The sequence below is a fragment of the Hemiscyllium ocellatum genome, chromosome 37, assembly GCF_020745735.1.
Source record: "Hemiscyllium ocellatum isolate sHemOce1 chromosome 37, sHemOce1.pat.X.cur, whole genome shotgun sequence".
Classification (NCBI taxonomy): domain Eukaryota; kingdom Metazoa; phylum Chordata; class Chondrichthyes; order Orectolobiformes; family Hemiscylliidae; genus Hemiscyllium; species Hemiscyllium ocellatum.
Window position 1 is genome coordinate 35,957,549 of NC_083437.1, and position 17,439 is coordinate 35,974,987.

The following is a 17,439-nucleotide window of genomic DNA, read 5'->3' on the forward strand; positions in this document are numbered from 1 at the left end:
ACATGCTTGACTTCCTCTACTGTGTCCATTAACACCTGGGCAGAAACACACTGTGAACAACTTTCCACTTGAACTGCAATGAATCTCGTTAAATATTTCCAAACATCAGACTGTCAGCATAGGACAGTGGCAGAATTTCAGCTCAGGACTGAATATTGAGTTGATTAGAGGGAGGAATACTGCATTTAATTCTCGTCTCCCTGCTATAGCAAAGATGTTGTGAAACTTGAAAGGGTTCAGAAAAGATTTACAAGGAAGAGGCCATGGTTGTGGGTTTGAGCTACAGGGAGAAACTGAATAGGCTGGGGTTATTTTCCCTGGAGTGTAGGAGGCTGAGGGGTGAGCTTATAGAAGTTTATAAAACCATGATGGGCATGGATAGGATGAATAGGCAAGGGTAGGGGAGTCCAAAACTCAAAGGCATAGGTTTAAGGTGACAGGGGAAAGATTTAAAAGGGATCTAAGGGGCAATTTTTTCCACGCAGAGGATGGTGAGTGTATGGTATGAGTTGCCAGAGGAAGTGGTGGAGGCTGGTACAATTACAACACTTAAAAGGCAACTGGATGGGTATATGAACAGAAAGGGTTTAGAGGGATATGAGCCAAGGGCTGGCAAATGGGACTAGATTAATTTAGCAGATCTGGTCAGTGTGGACAAGTTGTACTGAAGGGTCTGTTTCTTTGCTGACACCTCTATGACTCTAAGAAAAGTAATCCTGACCTTTTTCTAGAGTGGTTGGTTGCTAGTGAACTGCCTCTCTCTGCATTGGAAAAGTAGCACCAGGCTGGGGAGTAGATTCCCACCACAAAAGCAATTAAAATAAACACTGCACTTCACCAATCCCCGATGGAACTAGTCTGACAGTACGGGGACATGAAGTGTAAAGCTGACCTCCCATTCATGTGTAGCCCTCTCCACCCATGATGGTTTCCACAGCAGGGGGTGGTTTGGAGGAAAATGAATAATTTTGTATGTAGATATGTTTTATCAACTGCACCATTCAAACTCCTATTGTGATGAGTAATGCCTTGCAATTTAATGAGGACATTTGGTGGAGTGTGGAACACCAATAAACCTGTCTTCAACACACCAGTCATAATTTCCACTGTCTGAAACTTGGCCTCATGGACTTATGAGCCTATCACTTGGTCAAGGACACTACATTTGGCAGAGTACTGGCTCCCAATTACTTTGTGAAGTGCTTCCCACAAGGGATGATTTTCGACTGCTTCATTACAGACAGTCAATGCATGACTTACACAAGTAAATTTAACATAGCCAGCAGCAGCTGCACTGAAGATTGGAAAGCTGTTTCCTATGAAAGCCTACTCAAAATACAACATGCTCATGTATCGTGGCATATCAGTGTCTGGTTATACAATTGGTATGAAAATAAACCTGCAGTACAGCAGTGGAGAAAGTGAGCAGCACACACTCTCCGCTAAGCACTCAAAACCAATCATGGATGAAATTTAATGCCCCTGCCCTGAGGCAAGTTTGGTGTTGGTGAGGGATTTAATCCATTGGGAAGGTGGCAGCTTGAGTTCCCTCTGCTTTCCTCCCACTGCCTCATTCAATGCATGGCAAGAAGGCTTGGGGACAACTTTCCTGAACTGACACTAACTGAGGCCCCTAGGAGGGTGTTTAACGCTTACTTAAGGGCATCTTTCTGTCCCTGCATGGAACCCAAAACACGTTAGGGTACTGTTGCCTGATTGAGGGACGTGGCAATCATGTGAGGGAGCGCCCTCCCACACCAACATTCCTCGCCATTATTCACCTCAGCTTGCATCACTCAGTCTTGTGATGTTCAGCCTCAGATGGTGCAGTACCTACAGTAGCCATCTCCTCCCTGAGGGTGCTGCTGAGCAATGGTGAGCCACAGCCTCTGTCCCTGGTGTCCCTGGTCTTGAGGAAAACCAACATCACTCCAGACAAGAGCCTGACTGAATATATCGGATTTCCTCTGAAACATTGTCTTTGCAGGGATACCACTGGCAGTCCATCTGGTCGGAGATCCCTCTATTAAATATTGCCTGATGATTTTCTTTCCTCTCCACGCCACCATTTATCTTTGTCCACAAATCAAAACACTCATAATCTTATCAATTTGTTTAAAAAATGGCATCATTCTGGCCTAATTCAATCTCACAAGCCCAATATTGCATTTTTATCAGTCTTCCCAGTAGAGGCTACATTGGCAGACTGAGAGAGACTGGCAGAAAGGAAGCTAACAACAGGGTATTTTCAAACACCGACGGTCGCTCAATAAGCCTAATTATAACAAAATCTCATTATTAGACAACTGGATAGCGTCAGGAAAGTTAGAAACATGAAATGCAAACAGAAAATGCTACAATAAAACTCAGGAGAAAGTGAGGACTGCAGATGCTGGAGATCAGAGTCGAGAGTGGGGTGCTGGAAAAGCACAGCAGGTTAGGCTTATGCCCGAAATGTCGATTCTCCTGATGTCGATGCTGCCTGACCTCCTGTCCTTTCCCAGCACCACACTCTCGACTCTGGAATAAAACTCAGGCAATACCTATTGAGAAGGAAATAAAATTGAAGTTCAAACTTAATGATTTTTACTCGAGAAATGTATTGTGGGGTTGTGAATTATTGGTTGTCTATGTTGTTAAGCTGGGTAGATCAGAAAGAGTGGAGATATTAAGGATGGTGCTCCATGCATTCACCTTTGGAGGAATCAAAAGGTCTTTAGAGTCTTTCAGTCTCTGGAGGTTGAACAGATGAACCACGCTATCAAGAATATTCCGGCTATGTATAGATACTGCTTGATGGACAATAATCTTTGCTTCGAGAGTGTGGTGCTGGAAAAGCACAGCAGGTCAAGCAGCATCTGAGGAGCAGGAATCCTGATGAAGGGCTTTTGCTCGAAGTGTCGATTCTCCTGCTCCTCGGATGCTGCCTGACCTGCTGTGCTTTTCCAGCGTCACACTCTCGACTCTCACCTCCAGCATCTGCAGTCCTCACTTTTGCCTCATAAATACTTGGGAATTTGATGAGAAGGCAGTGCCAAGCTTGTTCCTTTAATGGACAGAGCTTCTAAACTGTAGGGCAGCGCCCCTCACTAGTCACGTCTGCACAAGTTCATAAGGGATACTTACCATCATCGCAAAAACCCTCATCCACAACCTCGATTTTCTTCTTCTGCAGGCAGGAGGCAGACTGTAGATCACACAGGTGCATGTACGTGATCCCATCACTCCCACAGACTGAGGAAAAGGGTTGATTGTCACACCGAGGGCAGACGCACTGGCCACCCACGCACTTTGCTCCAAACAAACAGATGGTGGCGCCACATTGCTCTGAGAAACAGAACAGTGAGAAGGTGAGCAAACAGGAATAGCAAACCATTGAGAAGCCTTTCTGCATCAGGCCAAGAGAACTTTCTCCAATGGTAACTGAATCACTTCAACGTTCAGAAGGAAAACTGGTTAGAGGTCCACACAGGACATTTTTTGTATTGAATTCAAATTCCACCATGATGGGATTTGAACCTGAGTCCCCAGAACGTTACCTGGGTTTCTGGGTTGACAGTCTGGTGATAATACCAAAACGGCATCACTTGCCCTCTGCTAATGTATCTCCTTGGTCGACTTTGCTAACCACAGGCTATCTGTCATTATCATCAAGAGCTTTTTGACCTACACATATTTATTCAGTTGCATGACCTACATGTGACTCCACAGTCAAGAGTGGGATGCTGGAAAAACACAGCAGGTCAGGCAGCATCTGAGAAGTAGAAGAATCGACGTTTTGGGCATAAGCCCTTCACCATTCCAGATACTGCCTGACCTGCTGTGCTTTTCCAGTGCCCCACTCTCGACTCTGACCTCCAGCATCTGCAGTCCTCACTTTCTCCTATAGGTGACTCCAGACCCACAGCAATATGATTGACTGCATTAGAGGATGGACATTAAATGTTGATTCAGCTAAGGAATCTCTGCTACTCACCCGAACCATGTTTATGGTCAGTCACAACTGACAACAATGGAGAAATAATTAAGGGGTTAAATCAGCCTAAACACCATTTACAAAGCAGCACACAGAACTTATCTGCCTCAGCCTCTACATGGTGTTGGAATGAACACAACCTTCATCCAAAGCAGAGAGCCAAGCCATTTACATTACTGATTGGAGTGGGAGGGGAGGAAAGGATTAGAAATATGAAATCATAACCATCTGTGCTTCTCAGATTGATCAGATTTTCTCTTCACACTCTATTACTTTTTATAGGATCTCTCACCCAAAACCTCTATGTGACTTCCCTCAATGTCAGCAGCAAAGGAGCAATAGCCTGGTCATAGATATCTCCAGAGCCACCATTAATGCGATTTTCTGAAAGGTTGGCAAATGTCACTTGTACCACAGATGATGCCAGTTTCCCTCACTAGATTTAGGGGTCAATCTTCTGTCAGCACAGACCTCAGGCCATAACGGACAATAGTGAACTCATACCCACAACCATAAGAGGGTAAATGGTGTGGTTCCTGACCTCGACTGAATGTCCTCCCAGTTTTTTTTATATTTAAGAGTTATACTCTCACCTTCCTTCAGGGGGAAGTAGTGTTCACAGCAATCGGAATCTAGAACCCAAGGCTATTGCACTAAGGACATGGGTTTGCGTCTCATCACAACAAATGGTAAAACTTTATTTTTTAAAAAAAGATCTGAAATTAAAAGCTAGCCTAATGGTGTAAATATTGCTACAGGTAGTTCTACTGTAACGTGATGGTTACGTTCTTATGCAACCCCACATTATAGAAAAATCACACATTAGAAACAGCATTTAAAGTGTTGCGATGTAACACATGTTTTAGAAGTTCGTGGTTTAGAAATAACGTCCCCAATTTGTCAATTGCCTGACAGCGAATTTGCATTGAGGAAATGTACATTAGGACAGAACGACCAGTATGTTAAAATTCCACCTGGTTTATGAATGCCCTGTGGGGAAGGAAGTCTGCTGTCCTTATCTAGTCTGACCTATACATGATACCAGACTCACAGCAATGGCTTGACTGTGTTAGAGGATGGACAATAAATGCTGACATAGTCAGCAATGCCCACATCTCATGAATGGATGATACAAAAAATAACCAATCTGACTGATTACTGATAATCCTTCAGTACCGTAAACTGCAGCAACTACAATAATTGGAATAGCCAGCCTGGGGTGGGAGGGGAGGGGGGGGGCAAATACCCAAACAAACCACATACAATCCATGTTAAAGCAAAGTCCTTACATCTGCAGTCAGCTTATCCAATTCTTAAAGTGGGTGACAGACCATTGTACAGTGTATGTTTATTAAATAACTCAGTGGAGGAGGAACATGATCAGAAACACATACATTTCAATTCACATTTAAATAATTGGTTTCTGATTTGGTGTTGAAATGTGAAAACAGACAATAGGATAGGACAATAGAGATTGCTGTCGTTCCCATAGAGATTCCATCAGGTTTTGAAACATGGGTTGGAGAGGGACACCCCAGCCAGAGCTCCTCTGCTCTGCCTGTTCCATTTTTTTTTTACTTCTCTTTTCTGTAGTTCTTTTCCCCCAAAACTTTTAACTTCTAAAACTTACCTGGAGGGAATGGAGAAGGTGACTCACAGACCGGAGACCGTCGCTGGTGAGCCTGAGACTGGGCTGGTGCGGAGGGGAGTCTCAGGAGATGTGTCATGGACCAGAGGCTGGCGCGAAGGGGGTGGCGAGTTCCAGACCAGAGTCTGGGGCGTGAATCCCAGACCGCAGGCTGGTGCGTTGGCGGGGGGAACGACACTTTATTTAATATTCTTTCCATTCTGTATTAATGCTTAAGTATCAGTGCCTGGGTGTCCTGGACTGAAATGTCATCATAAGCAATGACTTTGCAAACTTTTAACTGCACTCATTCAAGTGCACCTGACAATAAAGCTAATTTTAAAATGTGTTTTCCCTGAAGTGGGGGGGGGGGGGGGCGAGGGAGTCCAGAGCTAGACGGCATAGGTTCAGGGGGAGAGAGGAAAGACATAAAGGGACCTCAGGGGCAATGTTTCCACACAGAGGGTGGTACGTTTATGGAATCGACTGCCAGAGGAAGTGGTGGTGGTACAACTGCAACATTTAAAAGGCATCTGGATGGGTATATGAGTAGTAAAGGTTTGGAGGGATATGGGCCGGGTGCTGGCAGGTGGGACTAGGTTAGGTTGGGATATCTGGTTGGCATGGACGAATTGGACCAAAGGCTCTGTTTCTGTGCTGGACATCTCTATGACTCTAATTAATGGCACATCTAACTATTGTGGAAAATAAAAGCTCATGATATTGTGTGTAACATAAAAGCATGGATCGGACCTTTATTTCCTGGACAGTAGAATGTTGAGGGGTGACCTCATTAGATTAAATTACTTAAAGTGTGGAACAGGCCCTTTGGCCCAACAAGTCCACACTGACCCTTCGAAGAGTAACCCACCCAGAACCATTCCCCTACATTTTCCCCTTTACCTAACACTACGGACAATTTAGCACTGCCAATTCACCTAACCTGCACATTTTTGGACTGTAGGAGGAAACCAGAGCACCCGGAGGAAACCTATGTAGACACGGGGAGAATGTGCAAACTCCACACAGACAGTTGCCTGAGGCGAGAGTTGAACCCGGGTCTCTGGCACTGTGAGGCAGCAGTGCTAACCACTATGCCACCGTGCCACCCATTGAAGGCTATATTGAAGGTTATAAAATCATGAGGGCATAGATAAGTTGAACGGCAGGCACCTTTTCCCTAGGATAGGGGATTTCAATGCTAGGGCGCATATTTTTAAGGTGAGGGGAAAAACATTTAGAAAAGACATGAGGAGCAACTTTTTTTCACACAGAGAGTAGTTAGTGTGTGGAATGAACTTCCAGAGGAAGTGCTGGATGTGGGTATAGTTACAATATTAAAAAGATATTTGAATTAGGCAATGAATTAGAAATGTTTGGAAGGATATGGGCCAAGCTCAGGCAAGTGGGACTAGTTTAGTTTGGGATTATGGTTGGCATGGATTGGTTGGACCGAAGGGTCTGTTTCTGTGCTTTATGACTCTACGACTATATCTACTGCACTTAAATAAATCTTTCATTAAAACTAGCAGAATTCAAACTTTGATAATAACTGAATGGCATTTAACTCTCTTCAATGTTTTGGTGACTTTGCCGATGTGTCAAGGAGCTAGTGTGTTTTGTCAGCTATCAAACAGAAACATAGCTCAAAGCACGGTACCATCGAAATGTGAGAATCTTATGTATAAACAAAAACAAAAACAAAAACAAAATCAGAATGAACTCAAGGCTCTTTATTTATTCACCACTCAAAATCTCAGTCATCAATAATACAAGCACTTACAAATACATAGTGTTTTATCATATCGCAATGTCTCTAAGCACTCCATGTGGTGAATGATTTTTAGATAGTAGTGACAATTATTGGAGGTAAATGTAACAAACTCTGAATGGGCAACTTCCCAATATTTGAAACGTGCTTTGTGGTAACTGCTGACTGAGGGAGAAATCTTGTCCACTGTCAGAAAGCTAGTCCTTTTTGTTCCTAAAAGCTGTTCATTAGCTCAAGGATACTCTGTCTTTGATTTTTTTTACAGATGGGCAATAAACCAAGCCGGGCTCTGATTAGTCTGATTTGGTACAGAGGTGAAAAGGATCTTGAGAGGCCTTTTGTTTCTATGTAAACAGATGAGACTTCAGGCCAAAGTGGTCATGTTTTAGAAGTGTCCTGTATGATGAAAGGGGAGTAGTCAACTCTTTAGCTGGGCTGAACAGTTTTAGTTCAGTCTTCAACAGTGAGCTGTGTGGAAACTCTCTCTCTTTTCTGCCCTTCAACTTCAACCTATAAGCATGTTCCATTTATACTGGGTTTTAAAGGGAGTTTGCTTATTGGGACTGTTGTGTGTATTCGGAACAGCATAATTAAGTCTAGTTGGATAGGTTAAGTTCTGTAGGGATTCTTTTTTCTGTTCTTTGTGTTTCATTGTATAGTTTTGTGAATAAAGTTTTGTCTGTTTTAAAATTTATTAGTCGACCTAGCTATCTTACTCCGGGTAATTTTCACTGTACAAATTGCAAAGTTACGGTCTGGGGACTGTCTGCTTAAGAATGTTTTGAGTGGCCTGGCCTAGCCCATAACACTACACACTAGGAGAAGTCATAGAGTCCATTCAGTATGGAAGAAGGTCTTTTGGGCCACCAAATCCATACTGACCCATCGAAGAGCATTCAACCCAGGCCCAACCCCATCCCTGTAACCCTGCATTTCCCATGGCTAACCCGCCTCGCCCACACATCCCTGGACACTATGGGCAATTTAACATGGCCAATCCACCTAAACTGCACATCTTTAGACTGTGGGAGGAAACTGGAGCAAACCCATCCAGATACAGGAAGAATATGCAAATCCCACACAGTCACCTGAGGGTGGAATCAAATACAGGTCCCTGGTGCTGTGAGACAGCAGTGCTAACCACTGAGCTGCCATGTCACCCTCAGCTTTAAGTAGTACTAGGGGATCATTGTGATCCAGGTGAACTACTCCGATACCAGGCTGAACCTCAAGTTAGGCTTGCAGACTTGCGACTCCCTTGGAGGGTAATGTCTATAAAAGGCAATACAAAAGTACTTACTGCACTCTCCCTGGACTGCAACTTGTATATCCCTTTGTTTGATGCAGGACTGAACATGCAGCTCGCATTCATTATTGTATGTGTTGCCATCTGTGCCACATACCAGCTGCTCAGAGCTGACACATTCTGTGGGGCAAAGACACTTTCCTGTTTCAGCCTCACAAATGGCACCAAACTGGCAGTTTCCACAGCGATCTGGAATTGGGAACAGAAAACACAGGATACCACTAAAAATCCAAAAGTAACCATTTTATATCCCGCTACCCCCTCCCACCTCACTTCATGAAGGTTAGTGGCAAAAAGGTAAAGTATGCAAACATCCTGATGTACTCCTTGACAAATATACACTGAAACAGCATGGTAAGATGTTCAACACAAGGAACATACAGATATCCATCATACTCAGAAGCCTCATGGTTCCTGTACTGCAATTCTTCAGGTTAATCTCTTTAGCCCCTATGACAACCTGGGAATGCAGTATAGCTGCTGGAATCATAGAATCCATACAGGGTGGAGGCATTCGGCCCGAGTCCAGACTGGCCCTTGCAAAGAGCATCCCATTCAAACCCACCCCTTTACCCAATAACCCTGCATTTCCCATGGCTAATCCATCCAGCATGCACATCCCTGGACACGGTGGCAATTTCCCATGGTCCATCCACCTAATCTGCACATCGCTGGGCTGTGGAAGGAAACCAGAGCACCCAGGGGAGCATGCAGGCACAGGGAAACCATGTAAATTCCACCCAGATAGTTGCCCCAGGCTGGAATTGAAGCCAGGTCCCTGGCACTGTGAGGCAGCAGTGTTAATCGCTGAGCCACCATGCTGCCCGAATCAGTGTTCACATTATCCAAACACAGTAATATAGAAGCATAGATCTCAGGAGGAGTAGGCCAATTACTCCTTTGAGCTTGCTCTGCTGTACAATGCGATCATGGCTGACCATTCAACTCAGTCCTCTGTTCCCGCTTTCTTCCCATATCCTTTGGTCCCTTTAGCTCTCAGAACTATATCTAACCCCTTTTGAACTGAAAACATTCAATGTTTTAGCCTCAACCACTTCCTGTGGCAGAGAATTCACAGGGTCACCACTCCCTGGGTGAAGACATTTCTCCTCATCTCAGTCCTAAATGGCTGACCCTGTATCTATGGCTATGGTTTTGGTTTCCCCAGGGAACATTCTTCCTATACTTACCCTGTCTAGTCCTGTTAGAATTTTATAGGTTTCTATTAGGTCCTCCCTCATTCTTCCAAACTCCAATGAATGTAGTCCTCCTAATTGATCCAGTCTCTCTCTCTCTAAATATCAGACCTGTCATCCCAGGTCACATTTCACAGAGAAAGTTTGCTTTTACCAGTTGAGAATGATATAGTAGGATTCCATACATTGCACAGCACAGAAATAGGCCATTCAACCCAACTTTCCATGCTGGGTGTTCAGGGACCAAACAAGTCTCCCCTCAATTTAGTCCGATCAGCATTCCCTTCAATTCTTTTCTCTCTTGTGTGTATATCTAGTTTCCTGTTCAATGCGTCTCTACTGTTCATCTCAACCATTGCTTCTGTTAATGATAAGCAGCAAGTAATTTGAACAATTGCTCCTGTTGCAGGTTGCCGATTGCGATTATGAAAGATTTATAGGTTGGCTGTCAGCGATGTCTTAATGTTTTTAAGAACAAGTACAATGACAAGAAAGAGATGATTGAGGGAGACAATTTCATCAATCCAATCAGGATGAAAACTGATAATTCGCCCATTACAGCAGCCAACTAGCTTCTGAGTAATCTAACGATTTTCAACACTTCCACTGTTACGTACAGAGACTTCAATGAATAAGAAAACTATAGAATCGGCTGAAAATCAGGTAGAAATTTATTGTTATGCATATCACTTCTATTTACCTCAGTCAGTCCCTTGCTGGTCTTGATCTTTATATGAATGCAGTTAAAAGCTATTTAAACAAAATCAATTCACATCCCCAACTGGAAACAGATAGAAATTGCATTTACATAGCGTCTTACAAAATCTAACGATGCCTCAAAACACTTTTCAACCAATGAAGTCCTTTTTGAAGTCCAGTCATTGTTGTGTAATGACATACTTGGCTATAAAGTACAGATACAAAATATAGGGGCTGATATTGCTTTACCAAATATCAGGAGAACACAAAGGGGAGATTTTAATGATAGTTTCCACAAAGCTTGAATGTCTTTCCTGCGAGGGAACTGCTGCATTGAATCACGGGCAGTTATTCAGATCGGTCTACTATAACAAAGTTTTCTTTTTCGATTATAGTTTGTGTGTCTCTCATCACAATACACAGTCCTTGAAGGAGGTCAATGGATTTCCTCCCCTGAGGCACATCATTCATTCACAAATTAATCCGGTCATATTCATAACGAGTTGGAAATATCAATTGACAAAGGCAAGTCCTACTGTGTTTCAAACCTTTGTAAAACCCATATATCCATGATTTACATGCGTAATGCAAAAAGAATGGACTGACAAATGCAATAATGTAGTTTGGGAATCCATTACTTTGTTTGATTCAATCTGAAACCCACATCACTCACCATAATACAAACAAACTCCATTGTATTTATGGAGACATTAGATCAGATAAGAGATAACCACCGTAGATCTCTTATTGCCCTATGCACAGCAGAAAGATTACTGAGAGCAATTTCCTTGGTAAAGTTATATATAGAAGGGTACAATCTATCAGGTCATTGATGTAGACAAACTCTCAAACTATATTATTGCCCATGAGAACTAATTTTTCTTTTCATTCTGCTTGTAAATCATGGTTGTATGGATGTTATAAGGGTTTGAAACACAGTATGACCTGCCTTTAACAATTAATATTTCCAACTAATTATGAATATGCCTGGAAACCTGCCCAAGATCTTTTAATTATGCAGGACCGCAATAATAATACGCCAGTAAAAGATTGCTTTTGTGCCCCAAAACCTGCCACCCTATGAATAAAGGATGCCAATGTGTGCCAGATCTCGGGGTAGTTTTACATACGAGCAGATGCCCATAGATTGACACTGCACTTACACGTGGTCGCATTAGCTTCTCAAGGCCAGCTGCCAGAAAGAGTGTCATTCATTCCATCTGCCTGGCCGGTGTTTGGACCCAGGTCTCAGAGGTGAGAGGCCAGTTCCGAAATCACTTTGTCAACCAGTCCTGCCCCCATCTGATAGTGTCTAATAAAATGTCTCCCTTCAGATCTGCAGATACCCTATATAGGTGCGATCCAATTCAAGGTTATGCTTGCTGAATTACAATATCCATTTGTACATTTAAATTAAGGTCATCTCATGTTCAAATATAATGGTTCTATATCAGCATCACCTGTCTCCTGAATTATAGAGATAGTGGTTTCAATAGCATCTCAGAGTCTTTATTAAGGAGCGTTATTGATAACACACTCAGCCCCGCACTAAAATTGCACAGAGATTAATACTAGTACGTGACAATGAGCAGAAATTGGATTCAATAGAAAACCTTAATGGAATGTCATTCTGCTTGCTACACACAATAAGCTGTGAAGAACCCAAAAGCTCAGTCTGGCACAGGTTCTACACGTCTGCCATAATTCACATTAACAGAATATTATACATCAAATGGAAAGATTAAACAGTTTCACAGTGAAAATGGAAAAGCAGCAAATTGAAAAAGGACACATTTTGGTGGAAGCAATTCAGCTGATAAAATGAGCAATGGCCACAAGATATTTCCCCCGACCTTCCGAGAAACAGTGGTCTGTCGTAAAACTTCTTGAAATGATTCAAAATCAATTGAATTGTGAAAAGAAGGAAAAGGGTACACTCACTGTTCAAAGAAAATGGTGGGAACAGAAATGACTTCCCATGATACATTTACTAGAAGTTCAAATTGTGAAAATGATGATTAAAACATAAAAATGTAATATTATTGTGATAACCCCTTTAAGGCCCCTGGGAAACTACTATCCCTGTGGAGCTTGTAGGAGTATGAATTTTCTTGGTAACCGACAATGGCCTATCCAGCTGGAACTCATCACCTGAGCCCTTTATAAAGCAGACGCAGGGATAGGTTTTGCAGAACTGTCTGTCCTGGGCTGGTACCTGCCTGTGTATGCCACGATTAGTGGCTCTATTTTGATGTTCAACAACTGTTTCCAGTTGGGATTCCTGAGTTATTACAATTAAAACACAAACCAGCAGATGATACTTGGTAAGTAAACGAATCGTGAAATTGGAAAGAAACTTTGGTCGATCCCTGAACTGATTCACTTGTTCGCAGTCAGACAGCGGATCTCAGCCAAAACATTAATTGGCACTTAGCTTCATGATCTACACATGGACCAGTTCTTTATGCATAAAAGCAAAAGAAAAAAGTTGGCAACTACATAAATTGTTAAAATGAGAGCAATTTTAACCTATTCTGTCTGTCAGGAAACTTTGAAATTCAGTGCAATGCTGGTTTTACACCCAACCCAATTTTAACTCATTCCACCACTTGGCAAACTGACAACCACACCTGTCTGCCCATTTTAACGATGCTGAACAGAAATATTGACAGGGTTAAAGTCAGAATTCTGCACACTCATGTGGGCTTCCCCACCCCGAGTTATGATAAAACCCACCCCCATGTCTCAGGACCGATAGTACTTCCACGCATCTGGTTGCAGGGTTTGTGGATTACAAAGTGAAGGGTAGGCAGATGGGTAAATGGGACAAATGGGGGTAAATGAGAATCACTTTGCTTAAATAGTGATGGTGCTTTGTCAAGTCAGGGGATGTTTTCTTGTAGCTGCAAGCAAACAAAAGCAGAACTAGATTCCTCATTTGCAATTCTATTATCGCAATTCTGAAAGTAAATTTTCTCCTTATTCCTGGGGCATGATTAAGGGCATTTTATTCAACATCAGATTGTATTTCATCTAATTGTAAATTACTACTGGTTTACATTGATTTCACTCTCACATGTATTATCTCGAGGATCACAAAAGTTCACCAAATTAAGAAAAATAAACGTTGTAATCGTCTCCTCATTTACCTCATCATTTAAATATTTCACATCTTCACTAATTCTTGCATTGTTTCTCAAATTGGGGAACTAAATTTGGAGTGCATAACCAATTTTGTTTCTTTTCAATTAATTTAATGAGATCCAAACTATTAATTAAGTTTAATTACAATGGATCCAACACATTTGTTACCACATCGTATTTTTACCGTTGCTTTTAGTTCTACTATGCTTCCCTATTTAGTCTAATATCATGCCAGTTTTGATTGTTCATGACCATTGTCTACTTTAGATAAAGGGTTTCCATTCTATTATACACCGTATTATCACAGTTTTTCTACATCAATCTGATGCATGCACTTGCAGTTCCTTTCAATAGAAAGCACAGTAGAATCAAAGCTTTAGGAAACTAAATCACAGCAGTAGCTGCCAGAAATGACTTAATTTATCGTCGTTGTACAGTGGAAATGTTTGTCCTTGAATATTTCTTTGCACCATAGGAAGTGACAGTATGTGAGCATTGTCACTCCTCCTATTAAAGTAATGATGAAAGCAGAGCCCGTTTGATGTTAAAATCTGGTAAATGCAGTCTTCCTGAGCCAATTCCTGTCAAATGTAGCAACTTGTTGTTGGTGTTGCTTCTTCCCAACTCATCCTTAAAGAATGCACAACTGATGCTGGTCAAACTGAAGTCTCTTAACAAAGCTGCACATCCCCTCTCTTTGCAGCACATCCATGTTGCTAACCAGGGGTTGCTAACCATGGTTCACACCATATTTCCAAAGAGCAGGGCAAGTAAGCAACCAGCTCGGTTGGTACGGGAATTAAACCCACACTTTTGTGTTGTCACGCACTACATTCTAGGTACCAAGCTTGACGAGCCAAGCATAAAGATCCTGATGTTTTCAACTATGAGGATGAGGGTTTCAAACACTAATTATCCAAAGAAAGTGAATATCAACGCTATCATCAGCCAATTAATTAGATGGAAATGCTTGGCAGGGCAATTTACCCATTTATCTCCTGCCTGACCAGCACTTGTTGCAGCCACATTAAAATGCACTGAAGTTTTAAGACTGTGGCCAAAGTTAGGGTCAAGTAGGGATCACCACCATGATACTTCCCCATTCCTGATACCTCACGGCATTTGCTACCTCTACTGGCAAGTGGTTCTTGGTAAAACCAGCGGCCAACAATCCTCCTTTACCTTTGCTTTGTACAGTCAGTTCTTCTATAATGCGATGGCTGTGTTCTTGTGTGACCCCGCATTATAGAAAAATCAAGCTTTAGAAACAGCGATTAAAGATTTGGTGCTGTAATCATGTTACAACCAGCACATCTTTGAAATGTTTGTCCTTTAGAAATAGTGTCCCCAGTTCGTCAATCGGTTGATGAAGCACACTTTACAACAGAATGGCCTGCACAGCCTCTACTGAAGAAGCAACATTCTTAGATAACAATACCATATTATCCACAACCGGTTTCTTAATTTGTAAAGTTAATGTACGCACCAGGCAAAATAGCTTGCTGGAGGTAAACCCACAGCACCCTTTGAGCCTGTTTTGTCATTTATTAACATCTTGGTCAATCTCCTTTCTCCCCAATCCCACTAAACCCTTGGTAAATCAGCATCACATTGAGCATCAATTGCCATTTGTGGCAGAGAGCTCCAAACTTCGACCACCTTTTGTGTGTAAAATGTTTTCCCAATTTCATTCTGAAAGTAGGAGCAAATTGCTGCAGATGCTGGAATCTGTAAGGTAAACCACAAATGCTGGACAGTGGGTCAGGCAGCATCCATGGGGAGAGAGAGCACGCTAACATAAAAAGCCTGGATGACTCTTAATCAGAACTGAAGTGAAGTGTGGAGGGGCTAGTATTTATACTATAGTTTGGGTGGTGGCGGGGGGGGGGGGGGGGGGGGGGGGGGGGGGGGGGGGATGGTGGATGCTGGTGGGGTGTAGAGTGCATCTCCAGCATTTGTTGTTTTCACTCTGAAAACCTTGGCTCTAATTCTTCACCAAGCACTCTGATTTTAGTTTCCCCGACCAACAGAAATATATGTTCACAGTCTTGTCACATCACACCTCCTGCGCTCAGACCTCAGACTCAAAGCTAATGGTTGCCAATGTTTCCTACAGGCAGTTCCCATCAGATCATCTCCCATTGCCAGTCACCCATTTCTCCATGCCTCCAGCATTTATTTTACAATAAAGGAATGGAAAGGTGTTTAATTAAAGGTAGTTTTAAGAAGTACAATTTTGTTTAACGTCTGGATGTGTTAGCCTTTGGATTGGAGCTGGAGGTGAGCCCAGTTGATTAATCATCATGGTGGGCACAGAAAGGGTTGGTGATTCCTGCCCCAGCCCATCTCCCTCTCCTCTCAATACTCCTGCTTCACTTCCTATTGCATGTCTGTTTCTAACCACTGATTATATTTTTGTCATATGGACATATACTTCAGTCTGAAGAAGGGTGTCTGGACCCAAAACGTTAAGTCTGAATTCTTTCCACAGATGCCGGACCTGTTGAGATTTTCCAGTAATTTTTGTTTTTGTTTCAGATTTCCAACATCCGCAGTTCTTTTGGTTTCTGTAAAACTCAAACATGGATTTGTCTTTTGTTATTAACAGAGGTGGCCCTAACTTTAATATTTCAATGCGCCTCCATTTCTCAGATTTTAGCTGCAGTTTAACAATGGATTCAGGAAACCCTAAGTGGAAGGAGGTGAGGAGAAACAGGATCCAATTGGCTTTGCCTGCTGGATTGCTCTCTGATCCCACAAACCCCCCCCCCCATTCACCCTGTTGTTGGGCCACCCAAAAACACTGGCCCCTTCCCCATGAACGAACCGACATGCAACCCTATGACAAGACGCTCGCAATGTATCCCAATGGACTGTCTGTAATCTGAGAGAGGTATCTAGTTAGTCCCACCTCCCTTGTTCTCTAAAATGTTTCTCCTTTAAGCTTACAGCCACAACTCCTTTTCAGATGTCAGCATTGCACTCAACTTACTGGAGTGAAAATTCACATCAATGAGGGCAAGATTGCTAAAACAGCTGTCCCTAAATCTGTCACACTGAACTGGCCTGAAGTGACAAGCGAGCACTAAAACTGTCTAGAATTGTAATGAATGTCCATTTGCTGAGGTTCGAGGTCTTGACCGTCCCATGTTTCCAAGTTTAGGAGAAAGCACATTGATTGAAAGTGTTTCCATTCATTGAAGGTTTCCCATTGACCCCTGGTGGTCAAACATAGATCAAAATATAGTGAGTTCCAATCCCTCCCAAACCTAATGTCCCTGCAACATTCCAGACTGAACAGAAAGCTAAAACCTTTCTTTATTCTTTCACGGGCTGTCGCCATTGCTGGCAAGATCAGCATTTTTTGGCGATCCTCAAACACCCTTAAACTGAACAGCTTGCTCAAACATTTCAGGGGGCGGTTCAAAGTCAAACACATCGCTGTGGCCCTGGAGGGAAGGGAATTGCCAATGGGAATTAACGATCCAGGGATTTTACGATAATCAACAAAGTTTCAAGGACATCAGTAGACTTTTAATTTCAGTCTCTTCCCTCTTCAAATTTGCATCCATCATCTGTTGTGGTCAGATTTGAACCCAGCTCCACAGACCGGTTCTGAGTAAGGGTCACTGGACTCAAAACGTTAACCCTGTTTTTCCTATCTACAGACACAGCCAGATCTGCTGAACTTCACTAGCATTTCCTGTTTTTATTCCACAG

At 42.6% G+C, this 17,439-nt stretch overlaps 1 protein-coding gene across 3 annotated transcripts in view; it reads right to left on the reverse strand.

Annotated features, from left to right (window-relative positions):
- The window catches only part of agrn (agrin), a 526,525-nt gene that overhangs the window by 108,946 nt on the left and 400,140 nt on the right, over positions 1-17,439 (reverse strand). For all 3 annotated transcript variants that reach the window (XM_060852337.1, XM_060852336.1, XM_060852339.1), the window contains 2 exons: positions 8,675-8,869; positions 3,127-3,327 (listed from right to left, as the gene is read on the reverse strand). In XM_060852337.1, the coding sequence (XP_060708320.1) occupies positions 3,127-3,327; positions 8,675-8,869 (396 nt within the window). The remainder of the gene's footprint in view (positions 1-3,126; positions 3,328-8,674; positions 8,870-17,439) is intronic.